Here is a 27867-nt window from a genome sequence, read left to right on the forward strand (position 1 = left end):
ACCTAGCTAATTAATTATGAATTGATTTAATTAGTACGGTAAAAACCTTATCAAATACAATAGTACATTATTGATGCAATATCTAATGGTCATTTGTTTGGATGACCTGACAGATGACTGTTTTGATTCACGTCATCGCATTGTTTTCTTTTTAATTAGATTCCTTTTCATCTACCTCTTATCTTAGAGTATCCACTTAATTATAACATAATGACTTCATCTTCCTCCTGGCTTGAGTCCCGGTTCCATTCTCACCACTCTGAAGAAGAGCCCGGGGTATGCCTTTGACCATAGGTTTTTACACAAAGTGTCTCCCGTCTGACTTCCGTAACTTTTGCACAGGAACCTAACCCGTATTGGATCAATCATGGTTACACATCCAGTTGCCTGAATGTGCAAGTTTCCTCACGATGTTTTCCCTCACCGTAAGAGCATCGGTTAGTATTCAAACTAATGTACATAACTTCGAAAATAGTCATTAGTCAATAGTCTTCGAAATTAGTCAATAGTCGCGCCACACGCATTTTAACCGGGCACCTCACCGATTTGGCCACTGACTCTTTCAAATTATAACAATGTGTACTATTGAGTATTAAAATTTTCGTATAGATATGCATGTTGTGATATAAGAAAGTCTATAAACTGTGTCAGACCAAATTTTAGGCGAACATCTTCCGTAATTCTTTAAGTCGAACCGCGTTGCAACACCCGAACGAAAAAACCAGGCGGTGCGGAAGCGACTGAATCGCGGGACCGCGCTGTTGTATATATGGCGGCCATTTTTGACTCACCGGGTATCATATATACTACTGTATATGTGTCAGTGCTGTGACCGGGACTAAACAGCCAGGAGGCAGAAGATTCGTGAAGCCTGTATATATTTTAATTTGTTTCTTCTGCGACATCCGTTTCCTGTGGATATTTAAATGAAACAACCATAAAAAAATTACAAAACATTATTTATTATCACACTAATTTAACAAAAATAAAATTGTACTATTCTATTTATATCACTTTATTTTCACTTACACTTTCTTAGTTTATGTAATACCAAATTTAAATTTTCTATGAGTACCAAGTCTTCAGTCAATTAACTTTTGTTTTGTGAGTTTGACTGTACTCCTGCCTAAACTTTTTGTTCATTCTTATCCCTATCTTTATTCTTATCCATTCTGGTGTCAGCTTGATGAAGAAGTACTGTGAAAAAAGAAATATTGAGAATTATAATTTCATTCAGGTAAGGTAATTTCAAGTAAAGGGAGTACTCATAAGATGTCATAACGGGAGATTTCCTCTGTTCTTTAGGACTGTGTATAAAAACAGTTATAGCTTCTTTCATAAATATCTACTTAAATAAAATAAAAGTTAAGATTTAAATAATTTAAATATCGGTTTAGGTGTCCGTATAAATGTTTACTAATGCAGATTAGGTTCTATACTTGCGACATGAAGGGCGCAAAGGTCAGATAGGAGGCCCCATATATGAAAACCTCACTTACCAATCTAGTTGTAGACGTACCCCTCGGAAGAAGTGAAGTAGCAAACGGAACTAACGCCAGGTTGATTATAACAAAGAACAGAGCTAAAGAGAACGGGCCAATGATAGATATGGCTTGGGGACTTTGCTAGACCAGCCCACTAAGAGTTGAAGCGTCTTAAAAAGAAGCAAAATACGCTATGATCTCAAAAGGGGACATACCTGAATCCCATGCAGCCAAAATCCAGTAGTATTGTGCACCCTGCCGAGGGTCTCAACCGCGCTTCTGGAGTAGGTCTCTGCATCAGGCACCAAGAGGTTTCCTTCTAGAAGTTTCTGGGAGAACGAGTTGATCTTAGTGGACACGAACATCGGGCTGAGGTGCTGGACGTGGATACCCTTAGGAGCATACTCTTCTCGGAGTGCGAGCGTGAAACTGCGAATGTATGCCTGGAATGGAAATCATAAAATTTAAAATTCAGAATGATATGGTAGAGTAAATTTGGTTATTATGTCCGTGGCATTATAAGGATCCGCATAATACGAGTATAATACATTTCTATCTATGATGAATCAAAAGTTAGCTTTACTTTGGTGGTTGCATATATTGGCCTTAAAGTCAACTTTGGCCTTAAAGTCAACTACGTTTCTGAGAATACATTAACCATAGCAACCCACCTTTTCATGTTGATATAACTCCAGAAAAATATGTCTATGATTTCTAAAATTATTTTACGTGAGTGGCTACATATCTCGCGTTTTCAATAGTAATCATGGCTGAATTACCTAGCTTAGTTATTAGACTCTTCCCCTCTTTAGCAACACTACTAAGGTTTTTCGTTCGGAAACGGACTCTCTGATAGCGATAAAAGTACCTACTTTCGTTGCTGCATATATAGTCATCAGAGGTAGTGGTTGCAACTCCGACCCTGAAGATACATTGACGATAGCACCGCGCCCTCTAGCGACCATGCCTGGCAGGACAGTTCTGGTCATCATGGTTACAGCTCCTACGTTGATGTTGATGATCTCCCATACTTTGCTCTGTGGTAATTCGCACACAAGGCAAGGGTAGTCGTAGTTGATACCGACGTTGTTTACTGAAATTGAAGATGTTTTCGTAAATTACATAATGTAATGACAGAACAGGGAGGACTTCATGGGAACAAAGTTGAACTAAATAGCAGTGATTAAGTGTACAAAAAAAAATAGACAAATTTTGGCGAGGACAATATTTCGGGCTTGATGATTTCGGAATTGATTGCCAGTCTAGTGTGCCCAGGGAACCGCAACTATGAAACTTTGCATGCGCGATTCAGGATTTTCGCTATCATGGAAATACCAACGTCCATTTTGGGTCGCTATGCCACCATTGTTACTAAACAAATCAGAATAATACAAGGTTCATATATAAGCTGCTGACCTAGTATTCCTACGGGAACATCCCGGAGCTCCTCCTCGATTTTGGCGTACGCCTCCGCTCCCCGGCTGAAGTCAGCCACTATCGTTTTCGTCTTTACGTTGTGTTCTTTCTCTGTAATCAATTGAAAATCAATAAGGTTTCAATCAAGTTACAGGGTCAAAGTGGAATTCAATTCAATCAGAAACAGGTAAGCTTTAGATGTGTAGTGACAAAACATAGGTACGTTATTATATGAATTCAGAAGAAAATATGTGCCGAGGGTCTGGTAGGTCGGTCAGATTTTTGGCTGTTTAAGGCATCCTGTCTTGTTGTCGTCTAAGTAAAATTTTTAATGTCCTTTTTTCATCAATATGTCAGTCAGTTTTGTTCATCTAAAATGTCAAGTCTGTAGCGGGAGCGATGATTCGGCTCGACCGCCACCAAAGGGAAGATCTTCCGCCAGGCTAGGTGTTATGCCTGGGGAACCGCGGCTCCGACGATTGTGTCGGAGGTTGTATATATAGCTCCAATCCGTGAAATCTTTGAAATCGCGATTTAGTTTCTTCGCTGCTATTGGTTGAGCGCGTCAATTTCTTCGCGATGATTGACAGTAGTTGTTTGATTTCGATATTGTGACGAGTGGCGTAGAGATGTCGCCACAAGTAAAAGTGTCTGTCTGTCCCTGGAGGCTGAACGGCCGCTACAATATGATTTGAACTTCACACATAAATGTTATGTAACCGTGTCATGCCACAACGTCAGAAATCGGAATAACAAGTCAGTTAAGTACACAACTACTCAAACACAAACACTCGTTGTATTTCTACCTCATTGACCATTTACATAGAAGTGACAAGTGTCTTATAAACATTTAACAACGTTAACGTTTTAAGTTCTGCAAATCATCTATCATGTTTTGTTTTGCAACGACGACAATCAGTTACTGCACATTTAATGATGCCTATAAACTACGTTTAATATTAAATTATATCTATATACTAGCGATCAGTATTTTAAGTGTAATTTTCAAGGTATAAACACGTATTTTATTTTGTATAATAATAATCAGAAATATTAAAAACTTCTTATATAAAAAAGTTGATCACAAACTAAAATTTAATTTAGAAATTGTGCAGTCCCTGCGTAGCATTTGCTTGCGAAAGTGCCCAGAAGACGGGCACACTCCCGCAAGCTGATGACTTGATGACTGGTAGAAGAAGAAGGCCGAAGTTGCCGGAGCTCGTGAATAACCCATTTAAGTAGCATCAAACTGCTATAGAGCACATTATATTAACTATTGGTTGGTTAATTAAGATAAATTATTCTAGTATACTCGTATACTTCAATTAACGGCCTATCGACTATTGACGGCCTCTGTGGCGCAGCGGTAGTGCGCTTGTCTGTGACACCGGAGGTCCCGAGTTCGAATCCTGGCCAGGGCATGATGAGAAAAGAACTTTTTCTGATTGGTTTGGGTCTCGGATGTTTATCTATATAAGTATTTATTATAAAATATAGTATCGTTGAGTTAGTATCTCGTAACAAGAGTCTCGTACTTACTTCGAGGCTAACTCAATCTATGTAATTTGTCCCGTATATATTACACTAGCTGTGCCCGCGACTTCGTCCGCGTGGAATAGTTGTTTTGGGCATCATTGAACCTGAATAATTTTACCCGTTTTTTTATCACATTTTCCATTACTTCTTTGCTTCTTATAGTTGCAGCGTGTTGTTATATAGCCTAAAGCCTTCCTCGATAAATGGTCTATTCAACGCAATAAGAATTTTTCAAATAGAACCAGTAGTTCCTGAGATTAACGCATTCAAACAAACATACAAACAAACAAACTCTTCAGCTTTATAATATTAGTATAGATATATAATATCGACTGACCTATCTGACTGGCCACCGCATTCAGCTTGTCCTGGTTCCTGCTGATGAGCACCACAGAGCAGCCTCGCCGCGCCAGCTCCAACGCGTACTGCTTGCCGATACCATCTGTGCTGCCTGTCACGGCTGGAAACAAGCACATATTCTGAGTTAATTAGGTAACAAGAAAATACGAAGATATTCAGGATAAATGCTTTGGGCAAGCATTTGTCGATAGTATAGCTATGAGAGGCGTAAGGTGTATTGTCAGCCCAATCAATAATTTACTATTATTAGCCGCCTATATGATATCTCTGTTAAAATTTTAAACGTAATCTGTTAGTACTGTAATCTTGTAATGAAGCAAAAACGGTTCACGAGATCTAAGTACTCTTTGCACTTGTAGACCACCGTGGTTGTCTGTTCACTTATATTCCGGATATAACTATCTAGTAGAAAAAACTAAATTAATGTTTAAAATCAAAATGGCCGACTAGAAATAACTATACGAAATTTTGTAAGCCAGAAACCAGGCAATTCTGATTTCCAGAGAATAATTTGTGAGTAATTTGTCTGGAAAATTGAGGCAAAGATAATATTCAAAAGTAGCATTGCGATTGTACAATCTCTTGCTCAGATTTAATGCTTTGAGTTTGAAGCACGTACAAGAAAAATTGATAAATTGCATGCGTGCGATTCGACTCTTGTAACGAAACTATACACAAATCATGGGATTGCTTTCGTAATTCAAACGTTGAATAAGTATAAATTTATATGTAAAGGTACCTTCTCTTCCTTGCTTTATAAGTTATGTATTATAGATAAACACATTGTTGGACAAAGAAATAAGATCAGAACATTTAAACAGGCTATTTGGTTTGTAACTCACAAAGGCGGACTTATCGCTAATGCAATTTTTAACGTAGTGTTTCTATTCTCTTTGATGCAATTTCTTCCAGTCATTTATCTATCTGAAATTTCTTTTTATTGGAACTTTATCTGTTTAACTGAGTAATCGGATAATCCCAATGATCAAAAGATTCACTCCGAACTCCTTTCCAGACAGGCGACGATGTGGCACGGAATTACGCAAGGAGGTACTTACAAATATATAATTGGACTAGTATTGTTCCTAAATAATAATTTCTATATTATAATAATCATAAATTTAAAGGGTCGGGTCAAAAGTACCCGAAACCGCCGAGCTTGCATGAAGAGAGTTATGAATGTGGATGAAGCGAAGGAAGTATGCAGAGATCGTGGCAAGTGGAAAGAGGTACCCTCTGCCTACCTCTCCGGGAAAGAGGCGTGATTTTATGAATGTATGTATGTATAAATTTAAAGGCTATGTCAATTGGTTATAAGCTCCTTCTCGACAAGCAACTAAGGCACTGCCCAATTAGAATACCACCTAATCTCGGCATCTGTAGGTGCTACAAGATTGGCTTCGAAATAAATGAGACACTACGCTAAGTTTGTCATAACTACGACCCAGTACGACCCAAACGACCGACCGACCCAAACGCGGTTATAAATAACACGCGCATAGAAATAACATTATTAACAACCTAAGCCCTGCTGAAACATCCAAGTCAGTCGTGTTTCACTAGTTAAATACTTATACCTAAATTCGCTCCTAAGGTCACGCCCATGAATGATATACAGTCGAAAATGTCGTTGGTATATCTTTCATGTGCGTGTCAGCAAGAAAAAATTATAACAATGGAACGTGCGTACATTCCATTGTTTTTAATTTTTCTTGCTGTTTATGATTCATCGCATCGCTAAAACCTCAGATAGCATTTTCTTCTATATAATTAACTATTCTTAGGCAAGTCCTTACTCCGAAGTCACAATGACTTTAGTCCACGTAACTTCTTTTCTATTTCGTGGGAACCTGGCGACTATAGGTACTATTTGACGGGATTCCATTCCGGTATCCAGTAAAAAGCCGTGTGTAATTTGTAATTTGAAACTAAAACACAAGACAAAAGGGCTATTTTTACAAGTGTCGTACATCAGGTACTTAGTACTATTTAACAACTAAGTATGTCGTACTGAAAACTCGATTGTAGTATTTTTTTAATATTTTTTTTTTCATCGATTTTAGGCGGTTTCGTGTGAAACTGTCTTAATACTTCATAGTAGAGCCCCAAAACGCTTTGTGGTCGGATTGTGGTTTATTCTACCCAGGAACAGTGCCAAGGATACCGAATGCCTTCTATAATGTCCAGACGTCCAGATTGCCCTTCACTTTTAAAGCATATTATGGCCACTTTTCCACTTACAGTAATTAGAGTAATTTATTACTTACAATGTAAACGAAATAGCGTGTTATACAAGATACTGCCATTAAGATACATATAAAATTGATGACCCCATTGCGCAGTGGTTAAAGCGCCAGCCTCAAAAGGTCTTGGGTTCAAGCAATGAATGTGGATGCTGGTTTTATTGTACCTAATAGGAGCTTTACTTGGATCGCAACTTTTTGGGACAATAACAGAAGTTTATGACACTCTCCAACACTCATGCATCTAAGAACAATTAATTACTAATTAATTATTAAATTAAAAATTTCGGAAAGAAAATATTCAAGCACAATAATTATTATCATAACGTTTAGGTTATCCAAAATGAGCAAGTTTACATTATGTAATTGCGCGCTAAAATTATACTTTTTAATTATTTTTTCTTTATTTTTGTGGCCTCGGCTAACTCGTCCGCTTTGCACTTCACGCAATTAAAAAAAAACTAAAAAGCATATACTCGTAATACAGTCAAATTTAGAAGCCTCCTCTTTTTTTTTTAATTCGTTACCAAAATATTCTACGCTATGCCACCGTGTGCCACAGAGTATGGCATGCTTTACTATGAAATCTCGATACGACGTTATACGTGTAGATAGTGCACAATTGCACCTCTCTTTTAGTATTTAAGTGGCACCTGACCTTTGTACCAACTGTTTGTGCAACTCTTGTATTCATGTGGAATTAACCGCGGATTTGTGCAGATTTTAGTAATACGAGACTGGGTGAATTGCGTCCCTATATCCCAAGATAAATATTTCATTTACCAAAAACTACGAAAAACTATCGCTGTTCCGTTTCGCGATAGTTTTTCGCGCGATAAAAACGGCGTCGCGCATGAAATAATACTGAGGCTGGATACGAAGCAAATATATAATGTGCCCAGCTGATACTCTTTCCATGCAGATAAAAAAAGTATATCAAGGGTAAGGCCAGCTGACTTAGGATTCTTTTTCTTCAGCCAAACAGCTAAACGTACCCTATCAGTTTAATCAAGACCGTCAGCTCTGTCTACCCCGCAAGGGATATTGACGTGATTATATATAATGCATTCTTTTTTTTTTGACGATTTGTCATCAACCTGTCACTATTTGAATCTTAACCATACAGCTAAACGTGATCTCTTAGTCTTTTTGAGACTGTTGGCTCTGTCTATACCGCAAAGGATAAAGATGTAATCTTATTTGTATGTATATAGATTTGCATTAGATATGCTTCTAGTACTTATAATAAAAAATATATATATATAATTCCGGGTGTTTTTTTATAGGGCGGAATATTCCTTCGAACTTTTTGTTTCGCTCACCTTGAAAGTCATTAGAAAAACAATAGTAATTCATTTTAGCATATCAATCTGTTCCGCATAATACCTATTTAAAGTGGGCTATAAGTTAATTAATAAAAATCTCTTGTTTAACACATTCGTTACTTTTGCATGAAGAGAGTTATGAATGTGGACGAAGCGAAAGAAGTATACTGAGATCAAGGCAAGTGGAAGTAGTCTCTGCCTACCCCTACGGGAAAAAGGCGTGATTTATGGATGTATGTAACAAAAGCAGCAACATAAACCTAGAACTACATCTGCCTATCAGCTTTCCTGACAATTGGCGAAAAAGCTGATTGAGGTATCTCGTGACCGGAAATTATCTGGCTCAGAGAATCAGCATTGCCATTCAAAATGTCAACGCTGCCAGCCTTCTGGGCACAATTTGTAAATTAAATTTTGTTTGTAATCATCTTATTTTATTTCTTTTTTATAAATAGTTTTAATTTGAGTTCTTTTTAATTAAGTTTTCTATTTATAATGTATAAATAGAAAACTAGTAAAAACCTAGAACTTTTAAATCTACATAATAATTTCTTTACCAGCAAGCAATGTAAACTGGTAATATGAACGGCATTGATGGTCATTTACTCATAGTTTATCTAGGTCTACTAGGTCATTGTAATAAACTAGACCCTTAAATTGGCAGTGTATGTACTGGCATACATTAACTTTGTAAAAATATTTGACATAGTATAATAAAAATGTCTGTGTCACAAATCATTTTAATTCATTGCAATACTAATTATTTTTATAAGGAAAAATAAAACACGTCTCTAACAACACTTATTTTGACATTCGGTCTCGAAAATGGCGGCCCGGCGTAGCTCATCTGTGTTGACTAAGGTATTTATATTATTTTAACTTGGTTTGACATGGTTTGTGGTGTTTTTATGAACTATATTTTATGCATAACAGTATAATCGAATGGATTTGATATGTTTTTGTGTATGGTGATTTTGTGTTTTGAGTTTATTTTGGTCGGTAAACTGATGTATGCTGTGGCATACATTGCCAAATTCGTAATGAAAGACCCTTCGTTTTGTCTGTATGACACAGCATACATTGCCAAGTTTGTAATGAAATGCTTTATTTGTAATTTGCAAGATACCGCATGTATTTGTGATTTGGGATTGCTTTTTATTTTTGGTTGAAGCATGTTTTTTTGTTTCTTTGTTGCCAGCAAACCCTACTAACTCGAGGTGGTAGAATATTAGCTCTTGTGCCTGCTGAAAATGCACCCTCTGACGATAGCGAGCGCTCAGATGTCGAAGAGGAATTTTGTGTACGCACCCCGCTTTCTTCATTTTCTTCTCCAGCACCTTCTATTCATTCTTCCTTAGAAAGACTAAACATTCTAGATGATGACGAACATTACAACAGCGACAATGTTCCACTTACGCCCATTTTTCAAACAGTACTTATATTCAAGTCCGTCTTTAGAACCAAATTGCAATAAAGTACCGGTGCTGAGTGATATTCCGTCACTCCCAACAACTCCTCTTACTCCAGTAAATCCACCAAATCCAAAAACCAGATCCCGACGTCGTCAGCCCACCGTTCCTGTCCGGAAAAGACCGAGACTAATGAAAAAATTTACTTTGAACTATCAGTGGAAAGAAGCCGTTTTTCGACACAGAGCTATTATAGAAGAAGACTCCAATTATACAGATGTTCCGGATATATCAGCGTTGGATTATTTTTATAAATTTTTTTCGCCAGACATTCTAACAGATATCGTAGAGCAAACAAATTCTTACTCGAAGAATCCCAGAAACTGTCAATTAGATTACCATGTAAAGGCGTAATTTAGTCATTTCAGTTCAATAAACGTTTATACTATTATTATCTTTTGTATTTTTTTTTGCTATTCCTGCTCCTGGATAAACTCCCGTCGAAATTTCATAAGTTTTAGGACTCACTTCCGTCGGTATTTCATTAGTCACTGCACTTGGTAATGTGTATCCCAGCATACACGACTTTGATCCCTTGGTTTTCTATTCACTTGGCAATGTATGCTGTGTCATACATGAGTTTTCAGGAAAACTGAAACGTAAAGATATTTTTTCGTATTTTTTTGTAATGCCTTAAAACGTCTTAAACCCGATTTCAATAAAAAAAATCGGTTTATGTAAAAAAAAAAATTCTGCCAAATTAAGGGTTAAATAAATACTCTTGTGTAAGTAATTAAATCAATTTTATATAGCAATAAGCTGCAAATAGATATGTTTGTTTTTATTTACAAATTTTATTTATTTAAACTTTATTGTACAAAATAATATGTATAGCACAATTTGCGAATTTAATGCTAGAAGCATTATGTACACCTACCAGTCAACCATTGGGTCTTGGCATAGAAATCAAAATGTCTCTTTTTAGAATAGGTTTCTTCCTTTTTTTTAGATAAGGTTTAATAATAATTAGGTTAAGTTCATTTTAAATGTTTCATTTATATTGTTAATTACAAAAAAAAAAAATTACAGAGTAATAAAAAATAAAAAATGTCCGTAATAATATTCGAATTCCTATGCAGATTTTTTTCTTTTTAAAGTGCTACTAAAGAAAATACTTATCATAGGATAATCAATATAATAATAATTTATTTAAAAAGGTTTCAATTATAAAAACTTAATAACGGTAAGTCGTATACACCATGACTTAAGACATGCCAGATGATTTTGGTAACATAAAAAAAACGCTTAAAGCCTAAAGTAAATAATAATCCATCAAAGAACAAGTCACAAGTCAAAGTGCCGTGTGGTTCCCGATACCAATATAAAAAAGAATAGGACCACTCCATCTCATTTCCCGTGGATGTCGTAAAAGGCGACTAAGGAATAGGCTTTTAAACTTGGGATTCTTATTTTAGGCGATGTGCTAGCAACCTGTCACTATTTGAATCTCAATTCTATCATAAAGCCAAACAGCTGAACGTGGCCTGTCTACCCCGCAAGAGATATAGACGTGACTATATGTATGTAACAAGTCACAAAAAATATTGATTTTAGAATGCACCATCGATTGTATAGTCATGCGTAAGTTGTGGCGTCATTTAATGATTAACATTGGAATAGATTAAATAAATTACCTATACTAAAACGACACAGCTAATAGATTCCATATAAATGGGTATAAAACCATCGTAAACATGACCTACCTATTGGTAATTATGTCTTTAAATACCTACTTACTTACTATGACTTGTGTGATTTGGTGTAAAGGAACGTTTCTATTCACGCAAATTAAAAATCCTACTGCGAACCTCGTAGCAAGTGGAAAGAGGTAGTCTCTGCCTACCCCTCCGGGAAAAAAATATATGTGAGAAAAAATCACGCCTCTTTCCCGGAGGGGTAACTACCTCTTTCCACTTGCCAAGATCTCTGCATACTTCCTTCGCTTCATTCACATTCATAACTATATAAACTTCGATAGGCTTATAAACTTCGGGTTCTTCTTTAAGGCAACGGGCTAGTGACCTGTTACTCTTTGAATATAATTTTTTATAATTAAGCCAAATAGCTAAACGTGGCCTATCAGTCTTTTCAAGACTGTTGGCTCTGTCTACCCCGCAAGGGATGTGGACGTGCTTAAAGGTATGTATGTTTGTATGAAATCCTGCCAAAAAGCTTTTGGTCATTAATCTCCTCACGTCAAGAAGTACCTAATTGAGGAAGTAAGTGTACTCGTAGGTACAGTTCGTTCAGTGCAAATGTGGACTGTACCTAGGCACTTATGACATAACTGACGTAATAAGCCTAGATGCAGCTTGCATAACAGCTGGATTTATGTAATCCCATACTATAGATCTAACTCTGTATTGAAATCAAAATTAATATGTCAGTACTGACGCCTTGTCTGATTTTGAGTGAAAGTCCCGGGTTCAATATAAGTTTGGTTCAAAAGAGTTATAAAGAAATCACTTTATTCACTTTTTTTAGGAATAATTTTATATCTTGGTGTGCTTATTCGTAATTATGGTCTCTATTAATTTTGTTTGTAAATACTTTATTGTACATAATAAATTTTAAGTAGTTAGTACATAATAATAAAATTATATTATTTAGACGAAATGTTATTTTTCCTGGGTACTATTTGAATCAGAATACCATCATGAAACCATGAATAAAGATATGATAATACGCGTTCGTTGACACTAGTATCGTGGTATAGTTCCATGATGGAACTGCTGATAATAATTAAAATTATTAGTTACTTTTGTGTCATTTAAAATCGGTAGGTATGATTTCGTAAAATCGTTGTTGAGTATCGCCTTAACAGATTAACTTCAATTCTTTTTGATGCTTCGATAATGCAATATTAATTATCACATCTATCTAAGGTGTTTGTTTAAAAATGCAAGCCAATATTTGCCAAACACATTGGGCAAACGGTAGGCAAACATTGCACCATGATAGCAACGCGTCATGGACAATTGGTGACTGTATTAAAATCGAAAGTAAGGATCCACCTGCTAGCGAGATGAAGTCTTACAACTTGTTTATTTAAGTATGTATGTACATACATACATAAAATCTCATAACTTTAGTCCCGGTTGCATCCTCACCTCTCTGGAGAGGAGGGGTATGCCTTTGACCATGGATCCTGGGTTGGGTGAGTCAGGTTCTACACGAAGCGACTCCCGTCTGACCTCCGCAACATTTGCAGGTAAACCTAATCCATATTGGATCCATGGTCACAGATCCAGTGTGCTAATGTCCAGGTTTGATCACGAGGTTTTTCTCACCGTAAGAGCATCGGTTAGTATACAAACTAATGTAACTTTGCAAAGAGTGATTGGTACATGGCCGAGGCGGGATTTGAACCTGTGCCTTTCTGCGCATCACGCATTTCAACCGGGCACCTTGCATCGCTCTGAGCATTTTTCATCTATTGTACCTTTAATCATGCCCGGAAAAGAACTTTTTCTGATTGGCCTGGGTCTTGGATTTTTATTTACCTATATAAGTATTTATTATAAAATATAGTATCGTTGAGTTAGTATCTCGTAACACAATTCCGAACTTACTTCGAGGCTAACTCAATCAGTGTAATTTGTTCATGTCGGCATTGGATTTTGAATCTCAATTCTATTATTAAGCCAAATAGCTAAGCGTGGCCTATCAGTCTTTTCATGACTGTTAGCTCTGTCTACCCCACAAGGGATATAGACGTGACCATATGTATGTATGTATGTATGCAGTTTTAAATAATATCCACTGTTTATGCAAGCTTACTGGTTTAGGACAGTCTGAGCCGACCTTTCGCTCTTTTACCCTCGTCTTACATTCACATTTTATTATCCACCGACTCTCTAAATCTTGACGACGCAGCGCAATAAGTACAGTCAATATTCAATTGAACAATTGACATGTTACAGCAAACAATTTTTATAACTCATAACAAGTTTAGTCAGTCTACGTACGTTGGTTTTGGGTTTCCCGAAATCCTTTCTCAGTTCAAATGGAAATAATTCTGTGGTCCAAGATTACGATGACGCCATCTTGACACTGTGTATAATTTAAGCGGATTTTATTTTAATAAAAAGATTAATACTTTGTGTGTGGAAGACGTGTTGTTTCCGGCACTAGAAGAAAAATAATACGACCTCTTCATCTGTTTCCCATAGATGTCGTAAAAGGCGACTAAGGGATAGGCTTTTTAACTTGGAGTTCTTCTTTTGGGCGATAGGCTAGCAACCTGTCACTATTTGAATCTCAATTCTATCATTAAGCCAAACAGCCGAACCTGGCCTTTCAGTCTTTCCAACATTGTTGGCTCTTTCTACCCCGCTTGGGATAACGACTTGACTAAATGTATGTATGTATGTATACTTTGTATTTGATCAAGTAATAAATTAAAACGATGTAAAACTCTGACCTATAAATATCATAAATAATTGTTTTACGATATAAAAGCGTTCGATTACTTCCTTAATAAAATGTAATTCATGGCAATTAAGATGCACAACCTTTGCAATGTGGTTTCATGTAAACGACAAGGAACTCCATAAGGCATCTCAATTTCATTTATAGATGTCGTGGAAGCGATTAAGGGACAATAAGAGCACTAAAGTGCATTTCTTTAGTCCTGAACAGAAAGTACAAACTGAACGTTGCCTTTCAGTATTGCCAAGATTGTTGGCTCTGTTTACCCCGTTAGTGAAAAGGACATGATTATATGTATGTGTGTATATAATTAACATACTGCCTTTAGCTTCATTCTGGGGGCTTACCATAATCACAATCGCCAAGGAATAGATAAATCATTCGTTCTTTCACAACACTAAGCAGGAATAAAACAATCTTGTTTTAAAAGTTCATGGTAGGTATGATTTGGAACAACATTATTTTAAGCTTGAAACAAAACGGTCGAAAACTATCATACATACATACATATAATCACGTCTATACCTATCCCTTGCGGGGTAGACAGAGCCAACAATCTTGTAAAGACTGATAGGCCTCCTTCAGCTATTTGACTTTAAGATAGAATTGAGATTCAAAAAGTGACAGGTTGCTAGCTAATCACCTAAAAGAAGAATCCCAAGTTTATAAGCCTATCCCTTAGTCGCCTTTTACGACATCCATGGGAAAGAGATGGAGTGGTCCTATTCTCTTTTCTATTGGTGTCAGGAACCACACGGCACATATGCATATGTGTATATAATTAACGTGTTGGGCGTAAGCATTTAGCTTCATTCTAGTGCCTATATTCAAAGTTATATTTCGAATAATGTACTGTTAATTCTACGGTATTGTTATGAGACATTAGCGCTTTATGTAACGTACAGACGAACATACAGTTTGCGCAAACCGTATGACGATTTCATTGTGCTCAAATGGGGTCGAGTTGACTACTCCTGTGGTCGTTGGGCAATTCCGCGCAGTTCACCATGAGTTCAATATATAAAGATAGACTTAAGCTAGGTATAAGTACTAATTAAATATGGTATGCGCCGTGTGGTTCCCGGCACCGATACAAAAAAGAATAGAACCACTCCGCCCCTTTTCCATGGATGTCGTAAAAGGCGGGTAAGGGATAGGCTTACAATCTTAGGATTCTTTTTTTAGGCTATGGGCTAGCAACCTGTCACTATTTGAATATCAATTCTATCATTAAGCCAAATAGCTGAACGTGGCCTGTCGGTTTTTTCAAGACTGTTGGCTCTGTCTACCCCACAAGGGATATAGACGTAATCATATGTATGTATGTATGTAAATATGGTGTGGTCACTATTGAATCGGCTTAATATAAAGATAAATCAAAAGTACAGCCGTCAGTTGAAAATAAATGCTATATGTTTTTCAAATGGATATATCATATACATATACTTATTGTCACGTCTTTAAACCTTACAACGTAGACAGAGCCAACAGTCTCGCATGTTGGAAGGCCATGTTCAGCTGTATGGCTTGAGATTCAAATGGTGGCATGTTGCTAGCCCATCGCCTAAAAATAATAGCAGCACCTACTTATTCCTTAGTTACATTTTATGAAATCCAAGAGAATGATTTGGGAGTGGTCCTATTCTAAAGAGCCAGGAACTAAAATCTATACCTCTCTACGACCACCACCTATTCACATAAGTAAGAGATGTATAAGAGTGAGAAAGAATGTACCTTTCTCTTAAAATTATGCCTGTTGGATATTCGTCTAAGGTATTCGGGTAAGGCATTTCAGATTCTTACAAGTTTTAAATATAAAGGAATCTTCAAGGAGTCTTTACATTAAGACATTTAAATTGGTAGAAAGGAACGTAAAATTATCGAATAACGATATAAAGAAACACACTCCGTGTTTGAAAATACTTAACTAGTCACTCAACCTCTTTGAAATAAGAAACAAATTCAAATAGGTTTAGAACTGGCCACCTATAAAGAATATTAAGAAAAAAAAGAGATTTACGCGGGAACTAAATTTTTTAATTGGAAAGTTTAAATGTTTGACCAAATGATCATTATAACTAGCTGTGCCCGCGACTTCGTTCGCGTGGAATAGTTATGTTGGGGTCATTGAAGCCCTCAAGGATGAATAAAATTTTCCCGCTTTTTTTTATTATTATTTATTTCTTCGCTTCTATTACCTAATTGCAGCGTGATGTTATATAGCCTAAAGCCTTCGTCGATAAATGGTCTATTCAACACAAAAAGAATTTTTCAATTCGAACCAGTAGTTCCTGAGATTAGCGCGTTCAAACAAACAAACTCTTCAGCTTTATAATATTAGTATAGATATTGTTATGTGAATGTCAATGAGTCCAAATACAAAAGTCCAGGGATTTTAAAGAATAAGTGCAGTTTTACTTTAGAACATTGTCTTCCTTTTAAAAGTTCCAGTAAATGTTAAAAGTGCATGCATCAGCAGTATTACAATGTGAAACGGAAAAGAAGAAAAAGACGAAACAGAATATTTGCTTTTTGTATTTTTTTCAATACCAATTGAAATTTTCAAAACAAAAATTGAAAATCAATCACTCATAAAGGGTTTGTCAAGAACAACTTACATCTATACACTTCACTGTATAATTATATGTATTTTGCTTCATACTTCATCCACATTCATCAATCTTTTTGCTCTTGACCTGACCTTTATCAGAACGTTCCCGATTTCATCAAGGTTACATCTTTTTTTATTTATTTGGCTCGCTGACTTTATATAGATAAAAAACACTTGCAACTTGAGAAAAATAACTGCATGCTGCATTTATTTCTTTCAATCGTTAATCATAAAAGGATTTTTAATTTATTTAAATGCAATATTATGGTCCAAGCTCCTCTAACGAGACGGTTGATATGGTCAATAATATACCTATGTATATCCTTATAAATTTATTCTGCTTGTGAAATTAATTTATTACCTAAAGTGCTATGTGGTTTCCGGCACCTTAAGATAGAACACTCCATATCTTTCCCATGGATGTCGTATTAGATGACTAAGGGATAGGCTTTTAAACGTGGCCTTTTAGTCTTTTCGAGACTGTAGTTAAGCCCGCAAAGAATAAAGACGTGACTATATGGTTGTATGTAAATTTATTAATTGGAAGGCAGATACTAAAAAAATTATCCAAGCCTTCGTTCTGGCAGAGTAGAATAGTTCTACTTTATCTCTTATTGCAGAGTCAAGAAAGAGACTAAAGGAAAAACACACTAGTACACAAAAATATTTGTTAAAATGGGTAGGTACCTACATAATGTGAATATATGTTAATGAAAATTGAACCAAAATAATAAAAACAAGAACAATTTTATGAAATTCCTAATGTTTAAAATCAACTGAGCATACATTCATTCATATAACATATTAAGTAGGTATGTATATAGTACCTTTATAATCTGTGGAGCTGTAGGGCAACAACATTGATTGTGTTTATTTATAACCTCAATTCTTTATAAACAAAATGTTATCACGTATTATCAAACTCACCAGCCCAGGCTCCGAACTTCTTGGTCAACGGCTCCACTTCCGACGGCAGGAAATATGGCATTAAATACGACGTGACCTGTTCCAAGGGACTCCAAAGGGAATCTATTATAACAGCGCAAACCGCCACCACTCCAACCGACGATAAAACTACAATAAACATGGCTGAATTAAAAAAAAAACGCATGTACTTTAAAATAATATTAAAAAGTAATTATTTTTGAAATTAGAAGGTTTGTATTTTATCGCGTTAGTCAGTTGTTGAACTGCGAGGCCGACGCACGACACTGTAGCATGACGATGCGTCTTATACTGTCAGCCCAGCATACCGGTTGCTCGTCCATCGAAAACCGGGTGGGCACTTTACTGGTAACGTTATGGGCTCTTTATGTGCCCACAGTCCCACACCACGTGGCACAATAATAAATATTAGAAGTACCTACTTAAATGTGCAACATTGTAAAAACATTGGTTAAGAAGAAGCTGTGACAAAATGCTTTGCATAAAAGCAATTAAGATTATTAATATAACTTATTCATATTACCTAATTAGAAATGGAATGTTTTATTAATAAGGGAATATTTAACAATCAAAACCAAAAGTCAATTTGACAAGATCTTTATAATTGAATACTATAGATTATACACGAAGCGTCGCTCCTGCGGGAGTTTTTAAGTCTAGAAAATATCTTACTCACTAAAATAAAAAGCGTAGGTATATTACTTCTACGTCCGTGCGCTAATTTATTCAAAGCAGTTCAGCATAATTATGGAAGGAATATTTATCAGATTTGGAGTATGAGCTGGACGTATGGGGATTCTGTATCTAAGACTCACATCTTGGTTCTTATCGATGGTGAATATATTTTTTTGCATCACTATATAGTATAAAACAAAGTCGCTATTTTAGTCTGTTTGTCTGTATGCTTAAATCTTTAAAATTACGCAACGGATTTTGATGCGGTTTTTTGTAACAGGTAGAGTGATTCAAGAGGAAGGTTTTTATGTATAATAACATTTAATTTTATAATTTTGCACCCGTGCGAAGCCGGGGCGGGTCTAATTGTCTAAATTAGACAATAAACTTAAGAATATCAAAATATTTTCAACCATAATCTGTTAATTTATAACAGAAATGGATCTGGTAAAACAGTTATCATCATAGCCTGAGCGCGGTTTTCTTAATTTTGTATTTTTACACTGGACAAAGTTAAAAATTTTTTTAATCCAGGGCCACTCACGGACGCCCTCTAAAGCCATGATTTCATAAATCATAAGAATATTCTTTCTAAAACCTGAAAGACGACTAGTTATAATTATTTCAAGGGATTGACCACGGAAACATATAGACCAAGATGACGCGTAAATCCCACTTTTAAGTTACTTATATTTAAAAATGTAACCTACTCTTTAATTACTCTCGGGCTCAAAACATAACGGATCTGGTGTGAAATCCCCTGATAAAATATAATACGCAATCAATCAAAAAAAAAATATTGCGTAACGCTCTGTGAAGGAGCGTCGGTAGACAAATCGGTGACGTGCACGGTTAAAATGCGTGACGCGCTTAAAGACACAGATTCATATCACACCTCGGCCATGTACTGATGACTGATGATGTATTATTATAGCCAAGAGATATGGCAATTATTAAATGACTAGCTGTGCCCGCGACTTCGTCCGCGTGGAATAATTATTTTGGGCATCATTGATGTTCCCCGATTTTTTTTTCACATTTTCCATTATTTCTCCGCTCCTAAAAGTTGCAGCTTGATGTTATATAGCCTAAAGCCTCCCTCGATAAATGGTCTATTAAACACAAAAAGATTTTTTCAATTCCAACCAGTAGTTCCTGAGATTAGCGCGTTCAAACAAACAAACAAACAACTCTTCAGCTTTATAATATTATTAAGTATAGCTATATGAAGTATCCCACAATAATGAATAAAATTTTTGAATTTGAATTTTGAATTCGAATTTGTTCATTACTTTGAATACTAACTTTTACCACTTTTACGCTGAGGGAAAACATCGTGAAATGTTTACTTAGTCAGATTTAAATGTCCAATTTCTGGATTATAATTGTCTACCCCGCACGGGATATAGACGTGACTGTATCAACATATACTAATATGCTACTATTATAAAGCTGACGAGTGAGAGACCAATTCCTGTGTAATTCATTCATTTGTTCTCTCATCTATACTATCTATACTATATACTAATATACTAATTATACTAATATACTAATATATTATAAAGCTGAAGAGTTTGTTTGTTTGTTTGTTTGAACGCGCTAATCTCAAGAACTGCTGGTTCGAATTGAAAAATTCTTTTTGTGTTGAATAGACCATTTATTGAGGAAGGCTTTAGGCTATATAACATCACGCTTTAACATTTAGGAGCGAAGAAATAATAGAAAATGTGACAAAAAAGCGGCGAAAATTATTCATCCTTGAGGGCCTCCAATGATGCCCAAAATAACTATTCCACGCGGACGTAGTCGCGGGCATGGCTAATGTATGTATGTATGTTATTTCGTAATGGGCTACGGCGTCGACAGGCCCACAACAGTCATCTCTCTACCGTGTGAGTGTGAGGTTTAATAGTAGATAAGGATTTATTGTAAGTGAACAAATGTGATAGCTGAACGTGGCCATTCAGTCCTTTCAAGACTGTTGGCTCTGTCTACCCCGCAAGGGATATAGACGTGAACATATGTATGTATGAACAAATGTATCGGTACATATTGTGTATTGGAAAGGCGTACCGTAGTGCCGTGTGGTTGCCGGCACCAATACAAAATCACCACCACCACTCTATCTCCCTTTCCAATGGATGTCGTAAAAGGCGACTAAGGGATAGGCTTACAAACTCGGGATTCTTTTTTTAGGCGATGGGCTTGCAACCTGTCACTATTTGAATCTCAATTCTATCATTAAGCCAAATAGCCGAGCGTTGCTTATCAGTCTTTTCAAGCCTGTTGGCTCTGTCTACCCCACAAGGGCTATAGATGTAACCATAAGTATGTATGTAAGACCATTGAAGAATTGAACCCCAAACTGAGCATATCAAGAATTGACAGACATAAAAATCCATATTTACTTACTGCTTGTGTGATATGTGTGTTGTATATGTCAATCACTAGATTTTAATGGAAGGATTTAAAATAACTGTGAAAAATCAATTAAAGATATTTATTTACAAGAACTAAAATTGTTCATCTCTGTCCCAAAGATGTCGTAAAAGGCGACTTAGGGATAGGCTTATATACTTGGCATTCCTCATTACAGGCTAGCAACCTGTCACTATTTGAATCTGAATTCAATCATTAAGCTAAACAGCGGACCATATTCGCTCTGTCTACCCCGCAAGGGATATAGACTTGACTTTCTACTACTATAAAATATAAGAAGAACAACCTTAAAAATATACTTACGTCTACGTAGGTATTTGACAAAATTAAAACGGACTTTTTTCTAAAACAAATTATAAAAATGTTTATCCACCTATCCACTAAATGCTAATACCACAGATTATACAATAATGTTTACAACAAGGGTCATACAAATTTGACCCTCTTTTGGTTTTCTAAATCACAACGGATATGGGGTCTCAAATTTCTATGACCCCCGCTGTTTAAATACGTCAATATGGTGAAACTTTATTATTTTAAATTATTTTCCTAGGTGCAATTATTATATTAAGGCATTACATTAAATAGTAATAAAAAACTAGTGACCACCCCGGATTTGCGCGGGTTGAATTTATAGAAAAGGTATAAACCTTCCTAAGAATACCCTCTTTTCAACATATAAAACAAGAACACAATCCGTCCACAACTTTCCGAGATTAGCGCATACATACAGACAGAGGTAATACTTACTCGTTCTTAGTTCATTAGACTTAAGTTAGTTAACTTTATATGTGGTGATAAGATGTTTAAATTTTACTTGACACTTATAATGCTATTGTACAGAAAGTTACACAATAAAAGAGGAATACATACATTCATATGTGCATACATATTTTCACGACTATATCCCTTGTGGGGTAGACAGAGCCAACAGTCTTGAAAAGACTGAATGGCCACGTTCAGCTATTTGACTTTATGATAGAATTGAGATTCAAATAATGACAGGTTGCTAACCCATCGCCTAAAAAAGAATCCCAAGTTACGTCGCTTAGTCGCCTTTTACCACATCCATGGAAAAGAGATGGAGTGGTCCTATTCTTTTTTGTATTGGTGCCGGGAACCACACATAAGTATACGTACATGAAATATATACAAAAAATAATTGCGTCAATTAGATGAACGTGGCTGAATAACATTGATAGCTAAGAGTAGGTACCTAATTCAGACAATATTTACAATAACATGATACTTAAGTTATTATAATGCAAAATTACATAAACGCACGCGCATAAACCAAAGGTAGTCATTTGATTGACATTTGGGAATTGGGATTACAATTAATTTGCTTGTTAATGATTTTCACGTATCAAATAATGTTACAGGCCTCACAACAATAGGATAGATAGATAGATAAATAAATAAACAAATATCTACGGGACAAATTACACAGATTGAGTTAGCCTCGAAGTAAGTTCGAGACTTGTGTTACGAGATACTAACTCAACGATACTATAATTTATAATAAACACTTATATAGATAAACATGCAAGACCCAGGCCAATCAGAAAAAGTTCTTTTCTCATCATTCCCTGGCCGGGATTCGAATCCGGGATCTCCGATGTCACAGACAAGCGTACTACCGCTGCTATATATAGATTATAGATAAAATGTTTATTCAACAATGCTACAGACACAAATATACATAATTATATAACAATAACAAAACCTTAAAACTAACACAGGTGTACTGTAGCAAGTCGAAATATCATAACTCAGCGTTTTTTTTGCGCTGAAAGAGTACAAAAACGCTGATTTTCAGTCATCACCATTTGATATAGATGCGGGTAAGGCAAAGCCTTATTAAACAAAAATAACAAAGTTCTTGCCGGTATTTGATCCCATGGGAACTTGCAATAATTCACGAGTCCCCGTCCACTAGATAATGTCCTAATCGATATTTGGTCCAGTAATGAGCAAGGTTCCCCGCGATATAAATTAAATCTATTTGGTATTTACAGAAAAGTTAATTCATTGGACATGAGGTTCATACAGTCGCAACCTGCGTGTCTGTCTGCTTGTTCGTTTCATGCTCCGAAACCTCTTCTTTCAGCGTCTTCAAATCAAATCAAATCAAATCAATTACGGGATACACAGAGCCAACAGTCTCACAATACTGATAGGCCACGTTCAGCTATTTGGGTTTAAGATAGAATTGAGATTAAAATAGTGACAGGTTGCTAGCCCATCGCCTAAAAGAAGAATCCCAAGTTTATAAGCCTATCCCTTAGTCGCCTTTTACGACATCCATGGTAAAGAGATGGAGTGGTCCTGTTAGTTTTTCTACCACACGGCACATTCTGCATTACTCACCCCCTATTCTTAGGGGCTAGAATTATAATTACTGAAATTTTTAGTGGACACTGCGCTGTTAATAAAGTAGGTAAGTACATTACGCTCTTCATTTTGATGTTAAATTAAAAACATTGAACAAAGTAGGTAAGCGGGTAATGAATATGATAATGTATCATGCCGAAGAAACATAGGTATATCTACAAGCTTCTAGGCCGAAAAACTCATAAAGGATTATAGGTAATAGGTACCTACTTACATTGTTTAATGCAGTATCAAATTGTTTCAATTTTTTTTTATTGAGATCTATATCACAATATAAGCTACCTACAGCTGAACGTGACCTTTTAGGTCTGTTCAAGACTGTTGGCTCTGTCTAACCAGCAAAGGATATAGACGTGATTATTTTTTATAGGTACTTATAACAGTTATTAAACTTAATTTAAGTATATTTTAGTGCGAAAGACGATTGGAATTATATGAAAGTAAGTTTAATTTGGGTGAGTTTAACCAATTTGATATTTCTACACGATTATAAGTTTTTTTATAAATTTCTAGCTTAAGAAACTTAGCGGGATTGTTTGCTTGATGACACCCAACAATAAAGATGGAATATTATCTTTCTAGATTCGATTCCCGCGCGGCCAGGGCATGATGAGAAAAGAACTTTTTCCGATTGGCCTGGGTCTTGGATTTTATCTATAGAAGTATTAATGAAATGTTAATTATATAGTATCGTTGAGTTAGTATCTCGTAACACAAGTCTCGTACTTACTTCGTGGCTAACTCAATCTGTGTAATTTGTCCCGTATATATTAATATTTATACTTAGGTACTTAGTAGAATCTTAACTAAAATCTCGTCTTGTAGAACTTAAAAACAATAATTCATTCATTCATTCATATAATCACGTCTATATCCCTTGAGGGATACACAGAGCCAGTAGTCTTGAAAGACTGACAGGCCACGTTCAGCTGTAAGTCTTAATAAAAACAATAACATTAATTATCTGCGCAAAAATTCCCGTAAATGTGAATCCGCTAGCAAGAGCTAGTCAAGATGTTAACAACATCAGATTATAAATGCATTTGAGTTCACGCGCACGAACTAGTACACACGCAATCAACATGCTTAATTGATTGAATATTATTCTAAATTGATCTCATTACAAACTCTAGTCTCTGACCTCTTCGGACCAGTGGATTATTTTTGAAACATTGAATTGAGGCCCCAAATCCCAGATTCATACATACATACAATCACGCCTATATCCCTTGCGGAGTAGACATAGCCAACAGCCTTAAAAAGACTGATAGGCCACGTTCAGCTGTTTGGTTTATGTTCTGTCGTAACTACAACCACAACTTTTATTCAATACTTGCTTTCGCCCGTGACTCCGCTCTTCATTTATACTCCAAACTAGTATCTGAATAAAAATTGGACCGATTTTGATGAAGATAGTTGTGCTGAGTTGAAACAAAGCGATCGGTGCAAGATTTAAGTAAATCGGTTCAGTACTTTCGGAGATAAGCGTGATCATACATACTAACAAAAATACCAAAAATGTTCTATTATTCTTTCTAAATAAATGTCCTCTATACCCATTTTAGTCTAAAATACTTAGTTTCCAGACAAAATATTTTTACTGTTTTATTATATGTGTAACTAACTAGATGGCAAATCACGAACCTGCGCAGTAATATTTCATGGTCATTGACAAGGTAGGCTGGAAATTTGGAATTCTGGGGTGTGCAAATAGACTATTAAGAAGCACTAGAACCTGACCTGAATTTTACTGATAAAATACCTCAATAAATTCATCAATTTTAAGTCAATCAATTTCAAAATTCCCCCGAATTTCCTTAACTACCTACACTTACTAGGTCTAAACCTATAACCATAATTGGCTGTCAAAATGTTCTTGATAAAGTCACCAACGAAGCATATTTATTAAGAGGTTGAAGTTCAAGGATATTATAGAAATAAAAATAGAATTATGTTCGCGAAATCTTAGTGCCTAACAGTACGAGTACCTACTCGTATCTCACAAATTTGAATAATAAGACAGTCATCATTCAGATTTCTGTGAATAATTTGCCACGAAAATTTGCCATGTCTAAAAAAAGACTCGTCGAAATTCAAGATTGAAATAAAAGTTAACCAATACCTACTCCTTTTTTTCCAACATTCATTTCATGTTATGTTACTAAAAGAGCCTTAAATATGCAAGTGAAAGGTTTAAGAAATAGGGGAAGACCGAAAAAAAGATGGATGGATGGCGTAAAGGATAGTATGAGGAGAAAGGGTGTGACCAAAGAGATGGCAATTGACAAAAGTAATTGGAAAGAAACTAACCTAGGTACTGTGCCGACCCCGCGTACAAAGTGGGAAAAGGTTACGACGAAGAAGACACCCAATCACTCATTTCACTCATCCAACATGACATGGCCAAACCATGGCTGCCTAATGCCATAAGCATTCCCCTCGTTTTAAACCCAGCCAATACAGAATTGCTGTCATTCTTTATTTGTAATTTTGCAGACTTTCCGAGTCCTTCATTATTGATATTATTATTACCGTGTGTTTCCGGGTTTTGAGAATAAAACAACTGCATATACTTTGTCATGGGTGTCGTAAAAGGCGACTAAGGGATAGGCTTATAAACTTGGGTTTCTTCTTGGATTGGCTAGCAACGTGTCACTATTTGAATATCAATTCCGTCTTAGAGCCATGCAGCTGAGCGTGGCCTTTCAGTATTTTCAAGACTGTTGGCTCTGTCTACCCCGCAAGGGTTATAAACGTGACTGTATGTATGTATGTAAATTACTGGTTGCGGTTGCGTCCAGCCAGATAGATGACGAATAATTTTCTTAACATAATCTAAATAGAGTTTCCACACTGTAAATTGTAGCTTAGATTACGTGCTTCCTTACTTCATCTTTCCTATCTACTCGTATTTGAGCAAAGGCTTGATAATACCTAATCATGGGTTATTCGTCACGACCTATTTGTTATTACTGAACAAAATAATCACGTTAAGAATAATATCAGTAGTTTCCATCTATAGGTGTATTATGAAAATAAATTTCATGCAAACTTTGTGCTTCTTTTGTACATTTGCCGCTTTTGATACTTTTTATTATAATCACATATTCTAGTAATCTATATCTACTAATTTTATAAAGCTGAAGAGTTTGTTTGTTTTTACACGCTTATCTCAGGAACTATCTACTAGTTCGAATTGAAAAATTATTTTTGCGTTGAATAGACATCACATCTCAACATCGCGCTGCAACTATAAGGAGCAAAGAAATAATGGAATATGTGAAAAAAGACGGGGAAAATTATTCATCCTTAAGGGCTTCAATGATTCCCAAAATAACTATTCCACGCGGACGAAGTCGCGGGCACAGCTATTAGTCTTATAATCACGACTATACCTTGCGGCAGCAACCTGTCTTTATTTGAATCTCAATTCCGTCATTAAGCCATGCAGGCATGGTAGTGGCATTTCAGTCTTTTCAAGTCTGTTGGCTCTGTCTTACCCGCAAGGGATACGTTACTATAAAATGTATATAAAATAATTATAATACATATATACGGGACAAATTACACTGATTGAGTTAGCCTCGAAGTAAGTTCGAGACTTGTGTTACGAGATACTAGCTCAACGATATTATAATAAATACTTATATAGATAAACATACAAGACCCAGGCCAATCAGAAAAAGTTATTTTCTCATCATGTCCTGGCCGGGATTCGAACTCGGGACCTCCGGTGTGACAAACAAGCATACTACCGCTATTCCACAGAGGCCGTCATAAATTAGGTACCCATACTCATGTACTTACCAGATATAACAATACACCGTCTCCAATCGCGTTTTTCAGTGGTAACGCAGGCTCTGACAATGACCTCCAGCGCCGCCAACACAAATAAAATGCCGACCAGCGTAAATACAATGACTTGTAACATGTCGAACTAGTTAGTAATTTTTCGCACGAGCACTTCAGCCGGCAGCAAGATAACTACTAGACGCGAGTTGGGATTCTAGCTAAAGTAATTGTATGAATTAAAAAAAAAAAACTAGGTAAGAACGGTTATTCTGTCTTAATTAAGTACGCCGTTTCAGATGAGTTTGCGAACGAATTTGTATTTACGAATGGCAGCGCTAAGAACGGCAGTTTTAGGTTAACAGGTAGTTAGTTAACTACATACATATAATCACGTCTGTATCTCTTGCGGGGTAGACTGAGACAACAGGCTTAAAAAGACTGATAGGCCACGGTCAGCTGTTTGGCTTAATGATAGAATTGAGATTCAAATAGTGACAAGTTGGTAGCCTGCCGCCTAAATAAGAATCGCAAGTTTAACCCTTTGTCGCCTTTAACGACATCCATGGGAAAGAGATGGAGTGTTCCTATTCTTTTTCTAATGGTCCATTAGAAAAAAGACTACGCAAAAAAGGCACTAATTTTACGTAGGTAATTAGCTTTTGTTAGACCGGCGGTTGACTCGTCATCCGTGTACTGTAGATATTTATTACATCTACAAACACTAGTAAAATTTTTAAAAAACTAATG

The 27867-nt window shown here is 36.0% G+C and overlaps 1 protein-coding gene across 2 annotated transcripts; it reads right to left on the reverse strand.

The window, feature by feature from the left end:
- Window positions 1-940: 940 nt before the first annotated feature.
- Window positions 941-27302, reverse strand: LOC106136839 (inactive hydroxysteroid dehydrogenase-like protein 1). 2 transcript variants are annotated; one of them, XM_060945234.1, is made up of 7 exons: window positions 27136-27302; window positions 17803-17949; window positions 4774-4896; window positions 2901-3011; window positions 2357-2577; window positions 1700-1927; window positions 941-1197 (listed from the first exon to the last, which is right to left on the reverse strand). In XM_060945234.1, exons 1-7 carry the CDS (start codon window positions 27257-27259, stop codon window positions 1087-1089), a joined length of 1065 nt encoding a protein of 354 aa, XP_060801217.1. In that variant the 5' UTR covers window positions 27260-27302; the 3' UTR covers window positions 941-1086. The 2 variants fall into 2 exon arrangements, with proteins under 2 accessions (XP_060801217.1, XP_060801221.1); XM_060945238.1 differs by lacking the exon at window positions 17803-17949.
- Between the last annotated feature and the right edge of the window lie 565 nt (window positions 27303-27867).

This window comes from Amyelois transitella, chromosome 2, assembly GCF_032362555.1.
Source record: "Amyelois transitella isolate CPQ chromosome 2, ilAmyTran1.1, whole genome shotgun sequence".
NCBI classification, from domain to species: Eukaryota; Metazoa; Arthropoda; class Insecta; order Lepidoptera; family Pyralidae; genus Amyelois; species Amyelois transitella.

Excerpts from the sequence above, each read along its gene's own strand:
- LOC106136839 (XM_060945234.1), bottom strand. The coding sequence starts at position 27,259 with ATGTTACAAGTCATTGTATTTACGCTGGTCGGCATTTTATTTGTGTTG. Across the intron at positions 2,578-2,900 it reads TGTTCCCGTAGGAATACTAG|TAAACAACGTCGGTATCAAC; the intron begins GTCAGCAGCTTA and ends CTTCAATTTCAG. Across the intron at positions 1,928-2,356 it reads CTATATATGCAGCAACGAAA|GCATACATTCGCAGTTTCAC; the intron begins GTAGGTACTTTT and ends TTTCCATTCCAG.